The sequence below is a fragment of the Microtus ochrogaster genome, chromosome 6, assembly GCF_000317375.1.
Source record: "Microtus ochrogaster isolate Prairie Vole_2 chromosome 6, MicOch1.0, whole genome shotgun sequence".
NCBI lineage: Eukaryota > Metazoa > Chordata > Mammalia > Rodentia > Cricetidae > Microtus > Microtus ochrogaster.
The window spans coordinates 23,088,650-23,111,492 of record NC_022013.1 but is presented as its reverse complement, the minus strand read 5'-3'; the positions used below and the strand labels follow the sequence as shown (position 1 = coordinate 23,111,492).

Sequence of the window (22,843 nt, the reverse complement as noted above, 5' to 3'; positions counted from 1 at the left end):
ACAGACAGAATATTGTATACACAATAAATAAGTAAATAAATAAATAAATAAATATTTTAAAAAATGGAAGGGGAGAACCAACTCCACAAAGTTGTCCTCTGACCACACATGTGGTGGTGGACCTGTCCCCACACACATCACAGATAAAGCAGCCTTCATCCCTTTCTAACATCTTGTACTTGGCTGGTGAGGTGGCTCAGAAGATTCAGACACCAGCTGCCCAGCCCGAGCAGCACATGGTAGGAGGAGAGAACCAACTCCCAGAAGTTGCCCTCTGACCTCTACACCTGTACTGTGGCACGTATACACCCAGGCAGATACGCACAAAATAAAATTCCTTTAGAAAACTAGAAATAAAACTACCTTATAATCAAGCGACACCGTTCCTGATCACCTATGTGCTCAAAGGAATCTGAGTCAGCACACCACGGAGATACTTGTAGACCCGTGCTTTTGCTGCACTGTTCACAGTAGCCAGGAGACAGAAGCAGCCCCTTTGCACATCCACAGACGAGCAGACGGAGAATAACACTACAGAGACATGATGGTGTCTTATCCTGACATAAAGAATAAAACCAGCTGTTTTATTCCAGCTCTTGGCATCATGCTAAGTGAAATAAGCCATACTCACACAGGTGTTCTGTGTGTTCTCATGTGTGGAGTCTGGACTTACATACATACATGTGTGAAGATCACATAGGTAGGTAGAAGTCTGTAAAAGGGGAGGAATATTTAAAAGGAAGGGAGGGGAGATAAGAGAAGGCAATAAGAGGGGGGAAAAGATAAAAATCTCACATAGTTGAATATAAACACAAGTCTATGTGATATGAAAGCAGAAAGGAGGTTGTGGGGCTGGGAACAGGGGAGCAGGGGAATGGGAGTGTAGTTGGGGGAAGATGATCCAAGCTCATTTTTTTTTTACATGAGAATATCGTCCCATAATTTTCATATGCTAAGTAGAGAAATCATTTTAAAAGTAGTTAAGGAAAGGAGCAGGTGCATAATTGGAGACAGGTGAAGGGGAGGCAGCTGGCTAGGCGCTGTGTCTGTGTTCTTTAAACCCCAAAAGGTGAGGAAAGCAGGCTCTGGATTGCAGGAGGCCACCGGAGGCGGGAACTGCGGCCTGCATTGGACTGCAGAGGGCTAGAACAGTCTGTGGCTGTCCCAGAGGACTCGTTATCCCACCATGAGCAGAGATGTAGCCGCAGCCCTCTGACCACAGTCTTCCGTCCTTGTAGACTTTGGGGGAAGCAGGCAGTGGCGGTGCACTTGGTAGCACTGTGCTGTAGCAGCAGCCCAGAGCTGGCAGCTGAGCCTTGGCCCTGAGGTCATCTGTCAGCCCCTGCAGGAAGCCTAAGAGAAGTGACTGGCAGGGAAATTGGGTTCAGGAAACTGGCCAGGCTAAGGAGGTGTTCAGGTTGGTGGTGCCACGCTCCAGGTACCTTTCTGCGGAGTAGGTCCCAGGGTAGATGATAGGACACTGACTATGCATGCCTTAATTTACCTTCTGCTGAGTCCCCAGATTCTCTGTCTGTTGAGTGGCGCCATAGGGCCAGACTCCTGTTTGCCTTGCACGTCTGAGCAATTCCAGTGAACACACGGTCTCAGCCAAAGCATTTGCTCCCAAGTCCAGATATTTCCAGTGGCTGCAAATGAGACAAGCGGCTGTTCTTTACTTTTCTGGAAAGTTTTTGTTTTATAGCCCCTTCTCTCTTTCCTCATTTTGCCTTCTCAGAGGGAAGATGGAAATGATGCTCTCCCAGATGTATTGATTTGCCCCAAGTCTCAGAGTGACATATGAGCAGGGCCTGCAGCTCCCCAAGGCCAGTAATATCAGGAGAAATATAGGCAAGAATGGCCTCTCTTGTAGGCTACTTCAGTTGACTTGAAGCTCTGGTTAGTGGGTAGCTTTTTGTGAGTGAGGTTCTGCCCAGAGGATGGGAGAAGGGCATGTTTGGGCTACGTGGATGTTGCTGTATTTTTGTCAGTGTACATTGGGTTAAAATCATAATGAATGGGTGTCTGGACAATAACTTACTCATGTCTGTAATCCCAAGGATTGGGAGGGAGGCTAAGGCAGGAAGATTGCCACGTGTTTAAGGCCAGTCTGGGCCACATGGTAAGTTGAAGGTCAGCAAGAGCTATATAACGAGACCCTGTCTTGGAAAATTAACTAACTAAATAAATCGAGTGAAAATAGTAGCGATGTTGCTGGGCCTTCCACCGTTCACCTTGTACCTATGTGGAAAGTCTTGGGATATTGTCATGAGACGGTGATGGCTTGTCCCACAGACCAGGATCTGAAGCAGATGGCTAATAATGCTGACTGGAGATGCAGCTCGATTCCTGTTTTCAAAGTTAGTCTTTCCATAGCTCATGTCTTCATCCATAGCTCCCCAGCTATTGCTTGGATAAAGCAAAGATTCAGATTCAGGCCAGATGATGGATTGAGAAACAAACTCCCGGAGGGCCCAGGTCACAGGGTGCTGCGGTGCTGAATCTGAAAGCTGGGTCTACCTGTCTTCCATAGAACCCTTAGCATGTTTGGTACCCTGTCCAGAGCCCTGCTTGCCCCTCACTCTACCTGGTTCCATTTCTTATGGGAAACCTATTTTTCTTACCTGTAGCGGCACCGCCCAACCCCAACCGTGAGGTGGCCGGGGACACTATCATCTTCCGGGACACTCAGATCAGCAGCAGGGCGGTGTACCAATGCAATACATCCAATGAACATGGCTACCTGCTGGCCAATGCCTTCGTCAGTGTGTTGGGTGAGCACACCCTCATAGCCGACTCTGCCCGCTGGCAGTGGGGTCTTCCTGGGGTGTAGTGATACCATTGGGTACATTCTCTTCTCTGGAGCCCAGGCACACTGGGCAGACTTGGGGTGGCGTGGAGCATGGAGGTGGGGTTTGTGGGGAGAATGGAGGACTTGTACTCCACCAAGCCAGGTGACCACATGACCCATTTCTTGAGCAAGGAGAGGGCCGTGGGAACCAGTAGATACAAGGTGTCTCAGAGCTACAGGGGATCAGCTTCAGAACCTGTGGGATAATTTGGGGAAACCCTTTGCAAAAAGCTAATTTGGATTAGGCAGATGGATAGATACACCCCTTCTTCACCTAAACCTTCCAGCAAGGATGTCCCATCCTTTGACATTGTAACATGACTGTGGTCTACAAAGCATTTGCGATGATCCTGGGACACCTGGACCCCAGGGGTTGTAGTTTGGACAGTTTCCCTTAGACAAGGCTTGTAAAAGAAAGAGGCGGGTATCCAGATGTCTGGAAAGTCCCCGGAAGCTGGAAGCATACTGTGGTGACATCAGGGAGGGGAAGGGTTGCGCGCCACACCCATAATGGCAAACTGACCCTCTGGGCTTTCAGATGTGCCTCCTCGGATGCTGTCTCCCCGGAACCAGCTCATCAGGGTGATCCTTTACAATCGGACACGGTTGGACTGTCCATTCTTCGGATCTCCTATTCCAACACTCCGATGGTAAGTCCCAGAAGACCAGGTCTCCCCGGCGAAGGCATTTGTTATTTTACTCCCATCTGCCCTAAAGGGATCCTTAAACAGTCCAAGCTGGCCATCTGGCTGAACTCCCATATGGTTCAGTGAGGAGCCGTGTCTCTCCAGAGCCAGCTAGTAGTTATAGGCAGAGGTTGCAAAACTCAGGACTCCATGTGTCTGCCTCACCGTGGACTCTGCTGCTTCCTAGCTCCCTTGGGCCAGTCCTTTCTCAGTATGCTGTGTTCACTGCTCTGTTGTGAGGTTTAAGAATGGGCAAGGAAGCAACCTGGATGGTGGTAACTACCACGTCTACGAAAATGGCAGTCTGGAAATCAAGATGATCCGCAAAGAGGACCAAGGCATCTACACCTGTGTGGCCACCAACATCCTGGGCAAAGCTGAAAATCAAGTCCGCCTGGAGGTCAAAGGTAAGCAAGGGGGTTCACAGGTAGAAGTTCAGGCCGGGCAAGAAAGCTATGCTCACAGGTCTCCAGAGACGCCCCTGCCCAAGGTCCTCTCAGTGGCTCTAGCTAACCTAAATGTGGGAACACTGAGGCCCCTTATCAGCCTGATCCAGAAGCTCACCTGCTTCCCCTCACCACCACACACATGCTGGACTTCTGAGCCTGAGAACTCTTTGGAGATTTCAATTACCCCCCACACAGAACCTCTTCCAGCTGGCTGTACTGTGTCTGACACCTCAAAGTCAGGCGTGTCTCACTACATGGCCACATTGGGGCTGGTGGGCAGAAGAGGGGTCCATGCCAGCTTTCCAATTGTTGTCACAGACCCCACCAGGATCTACAGGATGCCCGAGGACCAGGTGGTCAAGAGGGGCACGACGGTGCAGCTGGAATGTCGCGTGAAGCATGACCCCTCCTTGAAGCTCACGGTCTCCTGGCTGAAGGACGATGAACCGCTATACATTGGGAACAGGTGTCTGATCTCATCTCAATTCCTGACGCACATTGAAGAGGACGTTTGCTCTTCCTTTCAGGGTCATGCCTGCCACTAGGGAGCTACTAGTGGTGATGGCCTTGGTGGCCCTTTCCTCTGGGGCAGCCTCAGGAACCACTCTTCTTCTCTCTTCTCTACCTGTCGCTCTCTCCTTCACCCCCTCTCACTTTTCTTCCTCCCTGCTTTTATATCTCATTTTCCTCCCTACCCCCTCTCTTCTGCCATCCACATTCCAATCCTCTCAGCTCTGCTTGTAGTACCCTTCTTCCCCAGTAGAGGGCGGGTCTGACCCCAGCTACCACATCCCATTCAATGCCTGGTGGTTCTCAGCTCCTAGGTCTTCTGGGTGCTTTGCTGGTGCCCCGCCTACCCCTCCCACACCAGTTCGGGCTTTATTTGTGTAAGGGCGCTGATGGTATTGGAAGGTGCCCTGGGTGTTTTGTAACGGGCAGCTAGGATAGAGAGCCACTGATCCCTATTCCCCTCCCTGGGACTCTCTTTGCTATCTCTCTTCTAGGCAGTAAGGCATCATCCACTCCCAGTCTCACCCAGCTTCATGCAGGGCTGCACCCTGCATGAGTGCACGGGCATCCAGCACCCATTGGTGCTGACCGTCCTACTATAATCTTGCATTTCTCTGGGATGCCCCTCCCTCTGGTGGACACAGGTCCATCCAAACTGATACACAGGACAAAACATGTGTAGGGGAAGAGAAACAACACCAGCCTGTCTTAGGTGTGTCGGGGTGATGGTGCCCTAATTTGGGAAGTGTGTGCAACACGAGAAAGTTTCAGAGATGCATGGTGCCGTGTGGATGCTGAGGAGCATCCCCTCTGCTTTCTCTTCTCCTGCATCCAGTCAGAGTGTTGAGATGGCACCTCACACCCCTCCAAGGAGTTGTAGCTCTCCCCGGGCCCTGCCACCTCCTTTATCTTCTCACTGTCCCCTTGCGGGAAGAGAGTAGCAGATATGTACCATAGGGGAGCTACCCTCCTGCTAACTCCACCCTCCTGCTAACCGCAGTCTGGCACAGATATGCACCATAGGGGAGCCACCCTCCTGCTAACCGCAGTCCGGCACCTTGCAGGATGAAGAAGGAAGATGACTCCCTGACCATCTTTGGTGTGGCAGAGCGGGACCAAGGCAGTTACACGTGCATGGCCAGCACCGAGCTGGACCAAGACCTGGCCAAGGCCTACCTCACTGTTCTAGGTAACGGCTGCCACCTGCGTCAGCACTAACCACCCTTCTCCCTGCTTCCCAGCAGCCAGAGCAGCTGTGAGTGCTGGGTGGGCCCCAGGGCAATGCCCAGTAAGCGGCAGTCGGGGTCATGACCTCCTCAGGTCTCTGGATTAGGAAGCTGCCACTCTCCAATCAGCTGAGGAGGACAATTTGGAGTTCTGTTGCCTGAGTGAAGTTCTTGACCTCCCAACCCCAGCTGAAAGGTGTAGAATAGCAGAAAGCAGAGTTACTTCTGCCTCTTCTGCTCTCTCTTACAATGCTTTCCACACTGCCAAGCTGACTAAAGCCAGCCCACACCAATGCTGGACCGTGTGTGTGTGTTTTATATGTGATGTTTGTGGTCTATGTATGTATTTGGTGTCGGGGATGTGGTGTGTATGTGGTGTGTATGGTGTGTATGTGGTATTGTGTGTGGTGTGTGTTGTTTACGTGATGCTTGTGGTCTGTGTATGTGTTTGGGGGGGTGTGATGTGTGTATGTGTTCAGTGTGTGTGTATGTGTGTATAGCATGTATGTGGTGTGTGTGTATGTGTACATGTGTGTATAGCATGTATGTGGTAGGTGGTATGTTTTGGTATGTGTATGTATGTGTATGGGTGCGTATGTGTGTATATGTGGTATGGTATATGTGTGTGGTATTGTGTGGTGTGGTGCATATGTGTATGCATGTGTGTATAGCATGTATGTGGTATGTGTTTGGTATGTGTATGTGTGTGGTGTGCATGTGTATGTATGTATATGTGGTGTGGTATATGTGTGTGGTGTATATGCGGTGTGTGTGTGTGTGTATGTGCCTGTTTCCAATACTTCCTCCAGCTTCCTTCTCCTCCCATGCTGCTCCTGGGTTTTAGTGGCATTTCACATTGTGCCACACACTGAACAAAATGACACTACCCCTTCTTGTCCAGATGTCCAGGCTGGACTGCAAATACCAAAGCACCCTAAACAGAAGGGGAGGCGGCTACGCCTTTCCAGTGAAGCAGGTCCTCTGCTTTCTCTCTCTGAACTCCTGCAGTGGAGGTCACAGCTCGCTGGCCATGAACGGCCCAGACGTGCCAATATATCTGGACAGGAAGACTCCAGAGACACCACTCTTAGGCCGTGAAAAAACCCAAGGAGTCACCTGGGAGGTGGGACCGTCCGTGGAAGGGAGAACGTAGCCGAGCTTGGGGCCCCCAGCACAGGGACAGCTGTGAAAGCCTCATCCTTCTAGGACCCTTTAACCCTGCTAACCTGCTAACCTGGATAACCCGTCTTACTGTTACAGCTGATCAGGCCACTCCAACTAACAGTTTTGCTGACCTGCCCAAAGGTAATTTGTACTAATGGGAGCTCTGGTGCCCAGGGGTGGGTTCTTGTCTCAGGAGACGACTGCACATTACAAACCGGTGGACAACACTCTGCCTGCCCCACGTGACCCTGGCCCTCAGGAATCCATAGCCACCTGCCTCCCCGGACCATCTCACAACCCTGCCCTGGGCTCCTCCTACAGGCTGGACTGACTCTGAAGTCTGGTCTGCAATTTATCTCCTTTCCTCTGGCTCCACTTAGCCCTCCCTTGAGGTTCCTGCTGTCTGCCCCTCGCTACACCTCAGAAGTGCCTAATGGCCAGTCAGGAAGGCTGCTTCCTTAGATTATCCCTTACAGGCTCATCAATTTATAGACCACCACACACTTACCGCTATTCATCTAGGTCCTCCCTCCCCCAACACACACACACACACACACACACACACACACACACACACACACATGCGCACACCACTAATACGAACTTAAGAGACTCACTGTCTAGGTCCTCCCAAACCACCCAAAACATAATAGCTGGTTCAGGAGGTAAGATGTGGGGGAACTTGTCTACCTGTATTCTGTGGCTGGATGGCTCCCTTCCAAAGCCAGGAGAGTAGAAACCACCCTCCCCCAAAGGCATTTCCCTTACTCCTGTGAGGATGCCTCTGGGCCCCTCCGTTCTATTCCCTCACTGAATCCAAACTAAGTCTCCTCCTGATGTGCCTGGTCTTCCTCTGTACCCTCCCCACTGTCCTCATCTGTCTGCCCTGCTCAGTACTGCAGCGCTCTCCTGGGCTCTGGTCCTGAGGGTCCTGGCAGCCAGAGAAACAATCCTGAGAAATGAGATGTTCCACACCTCCCTGCAGTCTCTCTTATGGGAGCAACAGCCTTTCCCAAAGTGCATGTTCTAAAGGAGCTGAAGAAACAGGAAGACTCGGCCCCTGTTCCCTCCGCCCCACCTGATGCTCCTTTATTTTCTTGTTCCACAGTCTGTAGGATTCTTGGTTCTTCCTTGTCTCCTGGAGGGAAGTGGGGTGTCCCTGCATTAGCCCTCCAGAGTAGGTTGGGATTTGATCTGCTGGCAGTAGAGACCTGACTCCCTTAGGGACCTGTAAGGATGAGCACTACCCACCCTGGAGAGGGACTGACTCTCACTCACAAGCTCAGAGTAACATCTTTTCCCTCTGCTGCCAGGACGACCAGACCGACCAAGGGACCTGGAGCTCACTGACCTGGCTGAGAGGAGCGTGAGGCTGACCTGGATCCCAGGGGATGATAACAACAGCCCCATCACAGGTCAGCCCAGGGCCCTGTGGTCCAAAGCCAGAGAGAGCTGGAGACATAACAGCCTTGGACTTGGGCCCCTCGGAGTCTGCTCCCACCCGGCCTCAGGACACATGCACGGAGGCCCTGATTCCCTCCCATATCTTGGGAAGACTTCTTCACGGGCCACTGTCTGTCCTGGGGTGATGGTGGAGATAAACGGAAGCCGAGAAGGATGTGCTTCTAAAGCAGGGCTTTGTGACTCCCAGAACAGCCCTGTCCTCCTTGTCCACTCAGACTACGTCATCCAGTTTGAAGAGGACCAGTTCCAACCGGGGGTCTGGCACGACCACTCCAAGTTCCCAGGCAGTGTCAACTCTGCTGTCCTCCAACTGTCCCCATATGTCAACTACCAGTTCCGAGTCATCGCTGTCAACGAGGTTGGGAGCAGCCACCCCAGCCTTCCGTCTGAGCGCTACAGAACCAGTGGGGCCCGTGAGTACTTGAGCTCCAGGGGCCCTGTGTGCACTGAACCCCTCCCAGCTCCCAGCCACGGGAACTTAGACAGGTCACTTGCCTGTCCCAGGCCTGTCTTCACCTTACACAATAACACAGACTTCTCAGGGCAATGGTGAGGACACCTGCTAAAAAAAGCCAGCGAGATAGCTTAGGGTGTGGCACCAGCTGCCAAGTCTGGTGACCTGAGTTTGATCCCTGCTACCAAATGGTGGTTGGAGATGACTGACTCCCCAAAGTTCTCCTCTGGCCTTCGCACATGAGCTATGGTACATGTGAACTCACACATACACCACCAGATAGGTAGGTAGGTAGATAGATGATGATGATAGATAGATAGATAGATAGATAGATAGATAGATAGATAGATAGATAGATAGATAGATAAAGATTTTAAGAAGAAAATACGTCTTCCTGGATAGTTCAGTTTGTATACTGCTTGTCGTGAAGCATGAAGACCTAAATCCAATCCCCAGAACCTATGGGCATGGTGGCACTCATCTGTAATGCCAGCACTGGGGAAGTGGGGACAGGAGGATGCCTGGGGCTTGCTGGTCAGCCACTGGAGCTGAATCACTGATCTCCAGGTACAGCGAGAGACCCTGTCTCAAAAGCTAAAGTGGAGAGTGATTAAGGACGACACCCAGTGTTGACTCCCGGCCTCCACACATGTGCACACACCGATGCACATGAAAGAAAAAAGAAAATGCATGCCATGCACTTACTGTGGTGCCTGTCGTGTGATAAGCACATAATTAATCTTAACTGACATTTTTATTACTGTTAATGATTCTTTATTATCGGCTGGAAGGGGCAGAGTGGTGGCAGAGGCGCACATAAAGATAGATAATCTGGGGTTATGTTGGATTTCTCTTCCTAATAATGTTTAAGTTTATGAGATCACACCAGCTCATGGAGGCAGAAATGCTTGCCCCAAAATATTAAATACCAGGATAAGCCAGCGTGTCACAAAACATACTGGCGGCTGGTCTGTGAAGGGAACAGCACATGGAGTTAGCACAATGGCCACCCACAGTGTGGAAAGGTCTATAATAGGGGTTAACTGACAGAGGATTAAAGAAACTAGGTCTACTTTGGGGGTTTAAATCTTAGCTAGGAAGATGTATCATGCATGAGAGGTAAAAGAGAGTCGGGAGCTGTGAAGAGCCAGAGTCCACCAGAGGGCAGCTAGGTGGGCAGTCAACGGGGTGCCCTGATCAGGTTCGGGTTTGACTTCAGCTTTATCTGTTTGGGTTCTAGCTCCTGAGTCCAATCCCAGCGATGTGAAGGGAGAAGGGACAAGAAAGAATAATATGGAGATCACATGGACGGTAAGAGGACCTCCCTACCCCACGCTCACCTAGCAGTAGGCACCCAGGAGCCCCCATTCCTTGCCCTCTGGGGCCATGGTATGTTACAGACTATGTAACTGATTGGGACCACTGACCTTGAGAAACAAGCTAGTCTCAGAGCTGGGCATTCAGAAACCAAACAGGACAACGTCCTGGGAGCAGGAGTTCAGAACAGAGATGGGAGCGGAGGTCATCCAGTTCCACAGACTGCCAGTTTAGCACAATTCATCGAGAAAGCCACCAAAATAGATGTTCTGATGTTGAAGGAGGGTCTTCAGGAAAGAGAGACATGCAGAACGTCGATGCTGAGTGTAGCGTGTACTGGCTCTGTGTGGTGTCTGTCGGAGGCACTGGACCATTACAAAGTCCAGGTCTTTCTACAGCCTGGGCTAGATGAGCTGAGAGGCTTCCTTCGGGCTGGGACTGTCAGTTCCCCTCTTCACCCTGGCTCCCTGACTACACTTTCCAAACTATAACTGGGATATATGCTTAGAAACTGACTTTTTCTAGACCACTTCTAAAAGCTGAAAACTAGGTCACTGAAGTGGTAACAGTCAGAGATGCAGTGCTCCTCAGAGTCACCATCAGCTCTGTCTCTCTGAAGCCTGGCCCTCTCCAGCATCCTAGGCCAACGGCTTTGGACTGAACTTGAAATCTGGATAGCTGGTCTATGGTGCTGTGTGGCCAGCTCTGGGAGCCTAGTTCCTGAGCCAGGTCCTTAGGGTGAATGGGCTCCAGTCCTCTTTAACAAACTATGGAGAACGGCAAGACTGATTTGCGGATTTGGTAGAACTGAAGTGAGTTCTGGAATTTTGAGCTTATTAGCAGCTTGATTAGCTGGGGGTCCTCTCTCTGACTCTGGAGATCATGACTGTCAGCCTTTGGCTCCCTGCTCTTTCTGTCGTAGGAGGAAGTTTGCCCTAAGTAAAGCATTTGTTCCCTGTGCACCTGCAGTGTAGGTGGTGCTTGTAGTCAAAGTGATTAAGTCTCTGGTGAACCTATTGTCATAAAAAATCACAGTTCCTGGGAGGTTAGGCTCTTTGGGGTTCAGCAGATGCAGGATACCATCATCTATACTGGAACAGAGCTGGCAGGTAGCAGGGCAGCAGAGTAGAGAGTTTGGTACAGATGGAGAGGGCAAACTGTGGGGTTTTTTTTTTTTTTGCCAATACCCCGTCTACCCCGTCTGCCTGTCTGTCTCACCCTGCACAGCCCATGAATGCTACCTCCGCCTTTGGCCCCAACCTGCGCTACATTGTCAAGTGGCGACGGAGAGAGACCCGAGAAACCTGGAACAATGTCACAGTGTGGGGCTCTCGCTACGTGGTGGGGCAGACCCCTGTCTACGTGCCCTATGAGATCCGAGTCCAGGCTGAAAATGACTTTGGGAAGGGTCCCGAGCCTGACACCGTCATTGGGTACTCAGGAGAAGATTGTGAGTATCTGCCCACTTCCCTTCCCTAACAGGACCCTCACTGCCAACTATTACGTGGCCACTCTCATGGGTCGAGAAACTCAGGATATGTCATGGGAGGGCAGCCATGGAGACAGGGCTATGCTACTGTGGCCTAGATCATGTATCACTGGTAACACCAGGGAGAGACTTGTCTTTGAACACATCCCCACTTAGCCCAGAACTGAAGCTTTACAGCTGTAAAAACTGAGTCTAGAACAGCCCTGTCCAGGATTTCAAACAAATGGTCACACTTGAAAATAGAACCCAGTTCTCCAGGTCCCCATACAGGTTGCTTTACTGCTAAATCTTGCTGGCACCAAGGAAGGCATCAGAACTACTGTTCAAAAGGGCTGTTTAGATGCTCCAAGGAAGATGGGCATAGGATAGACTCCCACAGCAGGGGATCGGTAGGCAGTGTCTTCCTGACCCACCACATCTCCCAGCATTCCAGAACTGCTCCCAGTCCTTGGAATTGAATGTGCAATTGGATTTTCTTAGGGGGCCGAGTATGAGCAAACCAACATTCTAGACCTCTATGTGAAAGCGTATGCACGGCCTCTGTGATAGTGCATCGTCAGCCCCACAGCTCCTGAGCAAAATACAGACTCAACAGCTGGGTGTGTATCTGATCCAAGAAGAGATGAAGGCAGTGGTGGGGTGAGCAGAGGGAGGGGCCAGGGCAGATCTTAGTAGGCGTGAATGCAGGAGGCAAGACTGGGCTCCACATGTGGTCACTGGTCCAGGGATGGTGACGTGGGATGCAGGGAGGACCAAGGCCCAGGAGCAGTCATGGATTGGGTCCACTGGGAATTAGCAGAGGGGCCTATCCCAGCCCCACCTCTATGGTGGAAGATGATTCCCTACAGGAGTCTGTCAGTAAGTGTGATTTCCTGCTCCCTGGATGACCCCATAGTTTCCACTGCATCTGTCCACCCTGGGACCTGTGCATCACTGAGGCAGCTTTGTTCTGGTTGTGGAGCAGGGGTCCAGAGCAATGCTTCTTTTCTGAACAAAACTGGGGCACCTCCTGTCTGCAGATAGTGTTTCTGTTGGTGTATGCCAAATTGATTACTGAAAATATATGAAGAGTATTGGAGGAAAACACTAAGGTCTCTGGGCCTCTTGAAGGCACCCGGAACCTGTGATTTCCCATTGAACCTCAAAGGGGCAGGGGAACACGTGAATTAACACCACTTGTGGGCATCGCCCTAGGAGCTGTGGCTGTGGGCAGAGGGGCACAGCAGTGTCAGGCTGCAGCCCTGCAGAGAAAGCCAGGGGAGGCAATGGCCATGCCCACTTTACTCTCACCTTGGCCCCTCATGTTGGCGCCTCCTATTGGCCAAGCTCCTCAAGAGACCTGAGGAAAGGGTACTTGGCTGCTAAGAGAGCAGCGTCTTAGGCTGCAGAGCAGCGGGAGCAGCTAAAGAATGAAAGGGAAGGTAGATGCCCAGCACCCGAGTGCCACAAATGCTCGTTCTGGTCGCCTGGATTGTCACCCTCTTGTCCTGAGACGTCCCTGTTGTCTGGAGTGGCCCATCTGCAGTAAAGTAGAGGAATAGGCCATCAGAATACATCAGAGGGGATGCGAGAATCCGAGCACCAGCCTCGCCTGTATAACCAGCTCTCTGTCCCTACGTATTGCAGATCCCAGAGCTGCACCCACTGAAGTTAAAATCCGAGTCTTGAACAGCACAGCCATCAGCCTTCAGTGGAACCGGGTCTACTCTGACACGGTCCAAGGCCAGCTCAGAGAGTACCGAGTGAGGAGGCCAGCCCCCAGCCCCGCCTAACCACCTGCTCGCTAACCAGGGCACGGGGCAGCAGCCACGTGTGTAGGGGATCTGGGAGGGACTCTAGGAACGCTCATGGGTCTAAAGTTGATTCAAGATGCTTTCTGGAGTTCAAAATTACCCAGTGGGGCGCATATGATGCATACATATAATTATGTATATTATTCAAATGTTCATGTTTCACCTAGCAACAGGGGCATATTCTGGGAAATGCATGGTTAGACAATTTTGTCATTGTGCCAGCATCGTGGTGTGTACTGAGACAAACCTAGGTGACATAAGCCAGTGCCTCAGCATGGCTGCTTACTGCGGTCAACACACACAGCAAGCTTAGGCTGTGTGAGGCCGTTGCCAATGTAACACTGAAAACTGTTTTTACAGTAGGCTGCATTTTAAAATGAGATAAAGTATAAAGTTAGGCCTAGGGGCGTAGCTCAGTGGTAGAGGGCTCGCCTCACATTCATGAACCTGGGTTCAATTCCCGGCACTACACAGGAAAATGAGAGTACTGAGTAAATACGAAGCGTAGAGAATATTTATTATAAATGTGTAAAGCAGTAACCTGGTGATGTTCCTTACTGAGCAGTCCAATCATATTGCTTTGATTTTGTCATTGGCAGCCCAGTAGACCTGTTTATGCAGCATCACTACACATATAGGGTAATGTGACATCATGATGGCTACAGCACCATCACTAGGTGAAAGAATCTTATTCACGGTCCCTTGCTGGGAAGAGCATCACACAGCTCATGACTGCATGAACACACGTGGTGTACTGAAGGTCCAGTTCAGCTAGAACTCCTTAGGAGAGTGCTGGCTTTGAGCTGGTACTGTAGAACACATGTGTTTGGTGTGCACGTTTGAACAAACGTGTATCTTCGTGTGCCTCACTGAAGCACCTCTGAGCTACAACCTTTCCCTCAGAGACCCCTGCTGAGCTGTTTGCTTCCCTGACCTGGTTCCAGAAAGCCACACTAACAGGAAAAGCCACTGAAGGGCTCTAAGCTGTCTCCCTTTGGCCGCAGCCAACTCTGCTACCGGACACAGATTCCGAAAGCCCTGGCCTTGTGCTTTCGGTCTGGGAGCAGTTTCTGTCAGGTAGTGTGTCCTCAGAGGGCTGGGCTGAGGTTGGGGGAGCAATGGTAGGGTTTTCCCTCAGGAGGATAGCTGCCTTTCAGCCGGCTGGCAGTGAGAACAGTGTAGCCATGGGTTCCGCTGGGTCTGTGACTTCTGAGGTCATCAAGAGTTGGCTGATGGACAGCTGGGGACAGACAGAAGGGGTCAGTCCCTTATTGGGAAAGGAACTTGGCTGTGAACTAAAGAAAAGAAGGCCGAGTGTCCCTGACCTAGCTCCTCCCCAACCGTTAACTTTTAACCCTTAACCTACCAACCTGGAAAGTTTTCTTACTGAAGTACTTACCAAAGCTCCGCAAGTCTGGACTTCCTCGCCACTCCACTGGTGACGCTGCTGGGGCAAACTGCCCTGTGGTTTCTCACCCACTGCTAATACGACCTTCATTATACCCTTCGCCTCTGCCACCCTCCGAGGCCACCCTTCCCATCCAAGCTCTGCTGCTGCACAGCCCTGTGCCCCAACTTACCTGGACATGTGTCTGCCGTCTCTAAAGATCTTCAACCATACAGAAATCATTTGGCTTCGGAGAATTAAACCAACTGCTGCCCGTACTCTGACTGTTGGAAACAGCCTGCTCCTTGCATGCCCACCTGCAGCCTCCCTACACTGTACTAATCCAACTGAAACTGAGGTGGCCTTTGAGTTTTCGGCACCAGGATCCCTGATTCGCATTTGTGGTTCTGGCCTGGACTCTCCCCGTGCAGCACGTTACCCGGCTGGGACATAGAGGTGGCATGGCTCCAAAAATGAGTGAAACCACACTCCTGTTTCAGGTTCAGCATCATTCTCTTCATGAGTGGCTAGTGAGTGAGGACTGTAAGGCTGCCCCCCCCCCCCCAGCCTGCATGGGGCGGATGAGGTCTTTTGAGACTGGGACACTGTAGTAAGCAAAGGGAGGACCAGTCACTACCACCACTAACCACTAACCTGGCCTTGCTGCCTGGCTCCTCACCAGCCTGCCTCTGTCTCAAAGGCTTACTACTGGAGGGAAAGCAGCTTGCTGAAGAACCTGTGGGTGTCTCAGAAGAGACAGCAGGCCAGCTTCCCTGGTGACCGCCCCCGGGGCGTGGTGGCTCGTCTCTTCCCCTACAGTAACTACAAGCTGGAGATGGTTGTGGTCAACGGGAGAGGTGATGGGCCTCGCAGTGAGACGAAGGAATTCACCACCCCGGAAGGAGGTAGGTCTGACCTGCAGCCCTTCAAGGTGGGGTAGGATGAGGGTAGTGTCACCGGTGAGCGTGGAGCAGCGCCAGCATGGTTTGGCATGACAGCCGGGGTGACCTCAGCAAGCTGATGACCATCACCAAGGTGGCCCATCCTTACCGAAACTTGTGTCTGAAGAGATCCGTGTGGTGTGCCAATGCGTTCCAGACACAGGATGTTCAGACTGACCCCAGCACCTTCTCTGAGGCGAAGGTCACACGTGCATCTGGCCACCTCGATGTCCTGCATACCAGCACCCAAGACTTGCATAAGCCTCCCCTCGGCATCAAGAAACACTCCCGGGAAGTTGGCCTGTGTGTACGGAGTACTGCCAAGTGTCATCCGCCCTCGTGTGGGTTTATGGTTTGAGCTAACCCTGTGGCTCAGACATCTACAAAGTTCTAGTCACATCCTGGTTCCCCATAGCTTCTTTTATCCACTTAGCGTGAGCTTTGCCTTCTGTTTCGCCTCCCTCCCTCCTTAACTGGTTCCATTTTTCTTCTTCTCTTCTCTTGTTCTTCCCTCTTGTTTTCTTTATCCCTGTCTCTCCTTCCTCAGTTTGGTTCCCGTCATCAACCTCTCCCCCTCACCCCCACCCTTTTCCGGGTGCTCCATCCTGAGTCTCTCTCTCCTCCCCCAGAGAACCCATATTTCCCAGCTCAGAAGCTGGAGCCTGCTGCTGCACCCAGTGGCGAGAGCCCTTGGCTGGGGACTGAGAACTACACCCTTGCCACCAGACAGTTATGGTTGGCTCCCTGCCTGGGAGCGGCTCTATGATTTGGAGTTATATTTGCAGGGTTGAAGCAGCCTAGTGTGTGCTAAGTCCAGGGTAGTTGCTAAAGGAAAACTCATTTGACGTCTTCCCCCACCTCATCAACAGTATCCGAGCCCCCTTGGCTTCATACCAGGTGAAAATACCTGCCAGGCAGGCAGTAGGCTCTGCCCTCAAGGTTCTAGGGCCTGTTTCAGCAGTGGTCCAGCTCAGGATACCTGAGGTCATGCCTTCATGCCTGTGTTTTGTTTTCTGTGTTCTCCTCATCCTCCCTGCCCTCATCTCCTGGCTCCCTCCTCCTTACCCAAGTACCCAGTGCCCCGAGGCGTTTCAGAGTCCGACAGCCCAACCTGGAGACCATCAACCTGGAGTGGGATCACCCGGAGCACCCCAATGGAATCCTGATCGGATACACTCTCAAATACGTGGCCTGTATGTTCTGCCCTTTTGCTTTTTTTTTTTCCTCAATCAGATGTAATCGCAAACCCTTTCTCACCATTTTCTTACGGGCTGGAGATTGGAAGCCTCCATCCATTGGATGGGTGCAGAAGGCATGGCATAGGGAATAGTACCAAGGAAAAGTTCCTGGTCATTAAAGGGGGCAGGCAAGGACCAATCCCTGCTCTTCTTACACAGCTCCTTCTGCAGGAGGGAGACAAAGCATCCTCTGGTCCATTGAGAGAGACCATCCCAACCCTCAGAGAGCTTGTAGTCTTCAGCATCGACAAATCTAAGGAAGAGAGTCCCTCCCCCACCGGCACTTTCATCTTATGGGCAGACAGTGTGTGCACAGGCATCCCAGGATGCTCAGAGACACTGTAAGCAGGCATCCAAGGATGCTCAGAGACACTGTAAGCAGGCATCCCAGGATGCTCAGAGACACTGTAAGCAGGCCTACTTTGGTAAGGTAGTCTGGCAGACTACTGTGGGATGATTTGAACTGGGGGCCTGGGCCAGGAAGTCCTTACCACGGAGCTCAGGATCTCCAGGTGGAACAGGAATGTCTCCACACTTCAAGATTGTTAGCCTGTAGACAGTGCTGCCCCTCGCTGGGAAGCTCAAAGGGCCAGGTGACGTATTGTTGACACTTTAACAACCAACCACGGGGGGGCCCTCCCTGGGCCCTCCCTGTTGTTCTGATTGATCTCTGGACTGACCTTTTTGAAGAAAGTGGCCTTTTACAAATGGGGCAATAGCATTCAAAAGCCCTGGGAACTTTTCCCAGTCCTGTTTGAACAGAAGAATTCCAGAGATTTGACCTTGTCAGAGGGCTTGGGAAGTGTAAACGGGTCTTTCAGAACTGACCACGTGACTTTCAGAAAGCTAGAGACAGGGACTCAGGGACAATGGAAGTACCTCAGTGCTTCCATGGGGAGGGAGCCTGTGCCCAGTCCCCTGCCAGAAACTTCTCAGGCCACCGCTTCTAGAACCCATGCAGGTACTAAACCTTCCACTTGCCTCTCTCTCCAGTTAATGGAACCAAACTGGGAAAGCAGCTGGTGGAAAACTTCTCTCCCAACCAGACTAAGTTCTCAGTGCAGAGGGCAGACCCTGTGTCCCGCTACCGCTTCTCCCTCAGTGCCAGGACGCAGGTGGGCTCTGGAGAAGCAGCCACAGAGGAGACCCCAGCACCTCCGAATGAAGGTAGGTCCATGGTAACAGCCCTTGGAGGGAAAGACCCTAGAGAAACACCAGAAGCTGGGTTTGGCCTTCCAGGATGGAGAGGAAGTGAGGCCCCAAATCTTCAGCCCCGCCCACCGCAAGAGGTGGCCTGTCTTGGTTGCTGAGAAATGGGTACCAGTATTGTATCTGGAAAAGTCATCACTCTTAGACATGCAGGCAGACCTTGCCCTCCACTTTGCCATGACTTGCTCAGCTACTTAGCGTCAACTGTCTGTCCTCGTAGGGGAATAAGGAAGGACGTAGGAAGAGGTCAGGGGAAACATGAGAAATAACTGTTCTGATAAACTCCGAAGAGGCAAACAGCTCATCCACTGAGGGTGGCAAGAATGTAACTGAGAGTCCTTCCTTAGGGCTTTGCGGACATCCTGCCAAGGGCCAAGGAGACAGGACGAAGGGCAGTGATCAAAGTTGCTTTACTAGATTAAGAGTAGATCTGGAAATACACCCTCCCTTTGCAGCCTGAATAAGGTGAGGTGTCTGGCCGCAGAGAAGTAGAAGCTGGGACAACCCTTTGCCAAGCCAGCTTCACAGTGAACAAGTGAACAGATACCCTAAGTCATGGCAAGTCCCCACCACTAAGATCCCTCTCCAGAGCTGCACCTGACTTAATTGTACACTAGAGGGCGCTCTTGGCTCACTTGCATGTATGCTGGCTTCAGCATAACCTGTAGATGCCTTAAAACTTTGGCAGCTCCTTGTAAAATGGTGGGGACCCACTCGTTGCCTTTCCAGAGGTACAGTGGTCTATGCAACAACCATTTCTTGAGCACCCACCCACATGTACCACGTCGGACACTGCACTAGAAGCAAGGGACATAAAGGTAATAAAATTTCATAAAGTCTAGAGACATCTACCAAGAATGTCTGGTTCTTTCTGCCCTAATGAAGGTGCTGCCTTGGGCAGGAAGTTTTGGGGATTTAATATGCAAGGGAGAGATCAAAAAAGAGGTAATATGCCTGCGATTGCTGCATGATCCAGACTCATACTTGCCTCCCGAGAGGCTCTGGTCCTGTGGTCTGGTCCCTGTCCAGATAGGGTCTTCTGATCGAAGGCAAGCATTGTGCTTCCCAAGGGGGCCACCAGGCCATGCTGCCTCAGCAGCCCTGAGTTCCTCTGGCCAGGAGGCCAGCACCTAGCAGAAGCTAGAGGACTGCAGATCCCCAGTGTCCCTCTCTGGTCTCCTCCCAATCCTGGTGTCCTCTTCCAGCCTCCTGACACACAGGAAGTTGGTTAGTGCTGGTGGACTTCAGGTAAGTATCTGGTTGGATCTGTTGCCAGAGACTGCCAGGCTATGGCACATTCTCTATAGTTCTAGAGATGCAGAAAGCCTCTCTGCCCAGCACAAGACAGAAGACAAAGCCTTTGCCCAACTTCAGTGACCATGATGGGGAGAATCCTGCAACTTCAGGGAGCAAGAAAACAGAGATGTTTTGAAATTTGTGGAACTCTTTAGAGATTTGTTCCAGAACTCTTGGTCATATTTGGCTCCTATTTTCATGAAGTAGAATTGCTAGGGGAGATTGAGGTCGTGGGGAACCAGGCCAGGTGCTTCCAGAGCTCCAATATACTTTGAAAGTCTGAGATGGGGGTGGCTGTAGCACAATTAATAAAAACCCAGAGACAGATAATGGGGTTCAACCTGAAGGTCAGAAAAGCAAAACAGCCAGCCACTGGCTCTTACCTCTACCTCAGTCCAAAATGGCGATCCTGCCTCCAGGAATCTCAGAATGAGACTGTGTCTGAGAGCTGTCTCCTCCCATTTTATATTCCTCTCTAGTCCTGGGATGAAAGGCGTGCACTACTACCGCCTGGTTTTTGTGGCAAACTAGTGTGACTGGGATTAAAAGTGTGTGTCACCATTGCCTGGTCTGTAAGGCTGTTTTACTCTCTGATCTTCAGGTAAGCTCTATTTATTATAATACAAATGTAATGTCACTACAGATGACCCCTCCCCCGCTATTGCCCAGCACTAACTGTGAAGGTGCAGAGGCTATCTTTGAGCCTAGCCAGTTCCTCGTACACCACCTAGCATCTTAGGGGGTCACTTATCCCAGCCAGCATGGGACACACCCTTGGAAAAGGAGCTGTAAATACAACATTTTGCCTGACCTGTGCCTGCAGCCACCTCTTATATGGCAAATCCTTGAATTTGAGATGTGATGTATCAGAAAGATCTCTAAGCCCCAGACGAATAATAATGAACCCACCCAACTCCAGCGGGGTTGAGCATGACTCCCAGAGCACCACTTAGTAATAAGAGTACCATAGTAATAGCGCTGGAGTCAGGTTTGAGCCAGACCCTCTCTACTTTCTTCTGTGGTTTCACCTATGTTTTCTCTTCCCTCTCATCCTCTTCCCCCTCCCTCCCTCTCTCTCCCTCTCTCTCTGGCCATCTTGGGTGCTGTATCTGAAGCTACTCCAACCGCAGGTATTGTACCACCAACAGAGGTAATGGGCACGGCATGGGGCAGTGCAGGTGGAGCCCATGCTGGCCAGAGCCCAGCAAGAGACAGTGACTCAGGCTGAAAGCATGCTCCAGGCTCACCCTTTCAGTGGAGAAGCCAGACTGGGAAGGAAGGTGGCTAGAGGAGGTGACCATGCCCCCTCCTTTCACGTAATGCATGCCCCTACTTAGGAGACTGGCTTGGAAGGAGTCTCGTGTGTAGATTACCTATTGTGGCCACCCGAGTCTTGCTGGACCTGACATCTCTGAGCATATAGATAGCTCTAGAAGACATACTATAGTGGGAACAGCTGGCTCCTGGACCTGATGGTGCCACAGTCCCCTGAAAGGGTGAGCACACGCTGCATGCTAGCCTTGCATGCTGCATGGGGGGGACCCAGCGCCATTCCACCAGCTAGCATATGTTCTGCTCAGTGAGAATAAGCAAGCATGTCTGTGAGTGAAGCAGGCTCCAGGACCTGGAGTCTCACTGGGTGTCAGGGACTGACGATTTCCTTGACTCAGAAACTCAGCTTCTCAGTATTTGGTGTAGAGAGAGACCTCTCCTTTGGGGTCAGGAGCTGGGCGCCTGCTAACAATGTCACCCTTCAGTCCTCATGTTGTTGGTCAAAGGGCTCTACTGTAGAGGGCGGGCCTCAAGCCAGAGAACTAGGCGAGGGACACCAGGGATCCTTTCCTGGTCCTCTGAGCTTGAATTTTTCCATGAGTTGTGATCTGAGGACAGAATGCCTAGGATATTACAAAGGCTAAAAGCCAGGGCACACTGGTACCTGCAGAAGCAAGCTCTAGGAAGACATGAGCTTTGTAAAGACACAAGCTTTGGGTGATGGAATCAAGTGCCAGGCAGGAATCCAAGTTTACTGTGTATTGCCTAGTCCTCTTGGTTTTTTTTCCTACCTATGCCCATTTATTCCCCCACCCCTGCTCCTTCCTAAGTTGGTTCTGCTTCTGTTGCCTACCCTCCTTATGTTTTCATGGTTTGCCAGCTAGATCTGCCATTAATTAAAAAACACCACCAAGCTTCCTTCCCTCAACCCTATTCCCCCACCAGCAACTAGGCCAGCCACCCAGGTCAGTGCTTCCCCACAAGATCTAAAGCCCTCTTCCAGGATGTGAGATGCAGAGTTGTCCAGGGCCTGGGGACCATAGAGCAAACAATTCTTGCCACACTAGAGGGATGATTGCCCTGTCTTCCTGTGTGAGTCTCTTCCACAATTGTGACAGCAGGTACTTGGGACAAGTCAACTCAAAGCATCTTTCTGCCTCCCTCCCCATTCTGGCACTCCAGACCCAATGTACCGGATCCAGTAGCAAGAAGTCTGCCACGTGCGGAGGGCAGTCTCTGCCGTCCTTCTGTGAGCTGCCGACACAGGGCGAATGAGAGGTGCCGTTCCAACCCCCTTCCACTTCTTCCTTCCAATTTTAAAAGATCTAAACTCATCACACCATGCAGAGTGGGCCCGGGGTCTCTGCTGTCAATCAAGAATGTTTCCCAGGCTCCGTTTCCACATGAGGCTCTGGGAAGGGCAGATTGTACCTTTCTGTAGTGGAGCCATGCCAGTAATATCAGATGTTCTCAGTTTTGTGTACACAACGCCTTCTGGGGGCAGTAGAGCTTCGGTATGTTTTCCAAAGGAGCAGCAGCGTCCAGCACACCATCCTCTTCCTTCTCATCCTCAGCAAACCTCGGCCCTTCCCCCGAGATTGATCAGTTCTTATATTGCCCAGTGAAGATAATCCCTCACGTCCACCTGTATCTTCAGTCTGCTAGGGTTGCGGCCCATCTGTCTAACAATCTGTGACTTGGCTGGGGTAGTCTTCATGCCATGTGGACAATCTTGGAGCGAACATTCCATCTTGGAATGTCTGGGAGCTGTTCTTGTCTTTGACGCAGATCTGCAAATGGTGGGTGGGTAGCTGATAGAAACTCAGCTCCGTGGCAGGTTTAGGAGGATGAAAAAATGAGCAAGATATGCCATCTCCATCTCTGCACGGTTCTCCCTCCAATACTCAGGTCCTTAGCCCTGTGTCTTCCTTGGGACCTTAGACAGTCTATAGGGTTGGCCCATCCTATTTTGGCCGACTCCTGGCTTCCAGATCTAGGCTGCCCTAAAACCATCTTAGGGACTTGACACTTACTGCTCTCTCTAGGTTGCTGGCCTGCTATGACCACCAATCAGTACCAAACTCACAGTTCCTGCTGTGA

General features: G+C 51.4%; 1 protein-coding gene across 18 annotated transcripts in view; it reads left to right on the top strand.

Annotated features, from left to right (window-relative positions):
• Nfasc (neurofascin) overlaps positions 1-22,843 on the top strand; it is a 160,378-nt gene that overhangs the window by 113,920 nt on the left and 23,615 nt on the right. For 10 of the 18 annotated variants that reach the window (XM_013346725.2, XM_026779881.1, XM_026779884.1 and 7 more), the window contains 15 exons: positions 2,628-2,771; positions 3,387-3,498; positions 3,775-3,941; positions 4,302-4,449; positions 5,558-5,682; positions 6,980-7,024; positions 8,197-8,298; positions 8,563-8,760; positions 10,042-10,112; positions 11,346-11,568; positions 13,234-13,349; positions 15,488-15,692; positions 16,799-16,921; positions 17,960-18,133; positions 20,587-20,601. In XM_013346725.2, coding sequence (XP_013202179.1) covers positions 2,628-2,771; positions 3,387-3,498; positions 3,775-3,941; positions 4,302-4,449; positions 5,558-5,682; positions 6,980-7,024; positions 8,197-8,298; positions 8,563-8,760; positions 10,042-10,112; positions 11,346-11,568; positions 13,234-13,349; positions 15,488-15,692; positions 16,799-16,921; positions 17,960-18,133; positions 20,587-20,601 — 1,968 coding nt within the window. The remainder of the gene's footprint in view (positions 1-2,627; positions 2,772-3,386; positions 3,499-3,774; positions 3,942-4,301; positions 4,450-5,557; positions 5,683-6,979; positions 7,025-8,196; positions 8,299-8,562; positions 8,761-10,041; positions 10,113-11,345; positions 11,569-13,233; positions 13,350-15,487; positions 15,693-16,798; positions 16,922-17,959; positions 18,134-20,586; positions 20,602-22,843) is intronic. The other 8 variants (XM_013346726.2, XM_026779882.1, XM_013346727.2 and 5 more) reach the window with 5 other exon arrangements.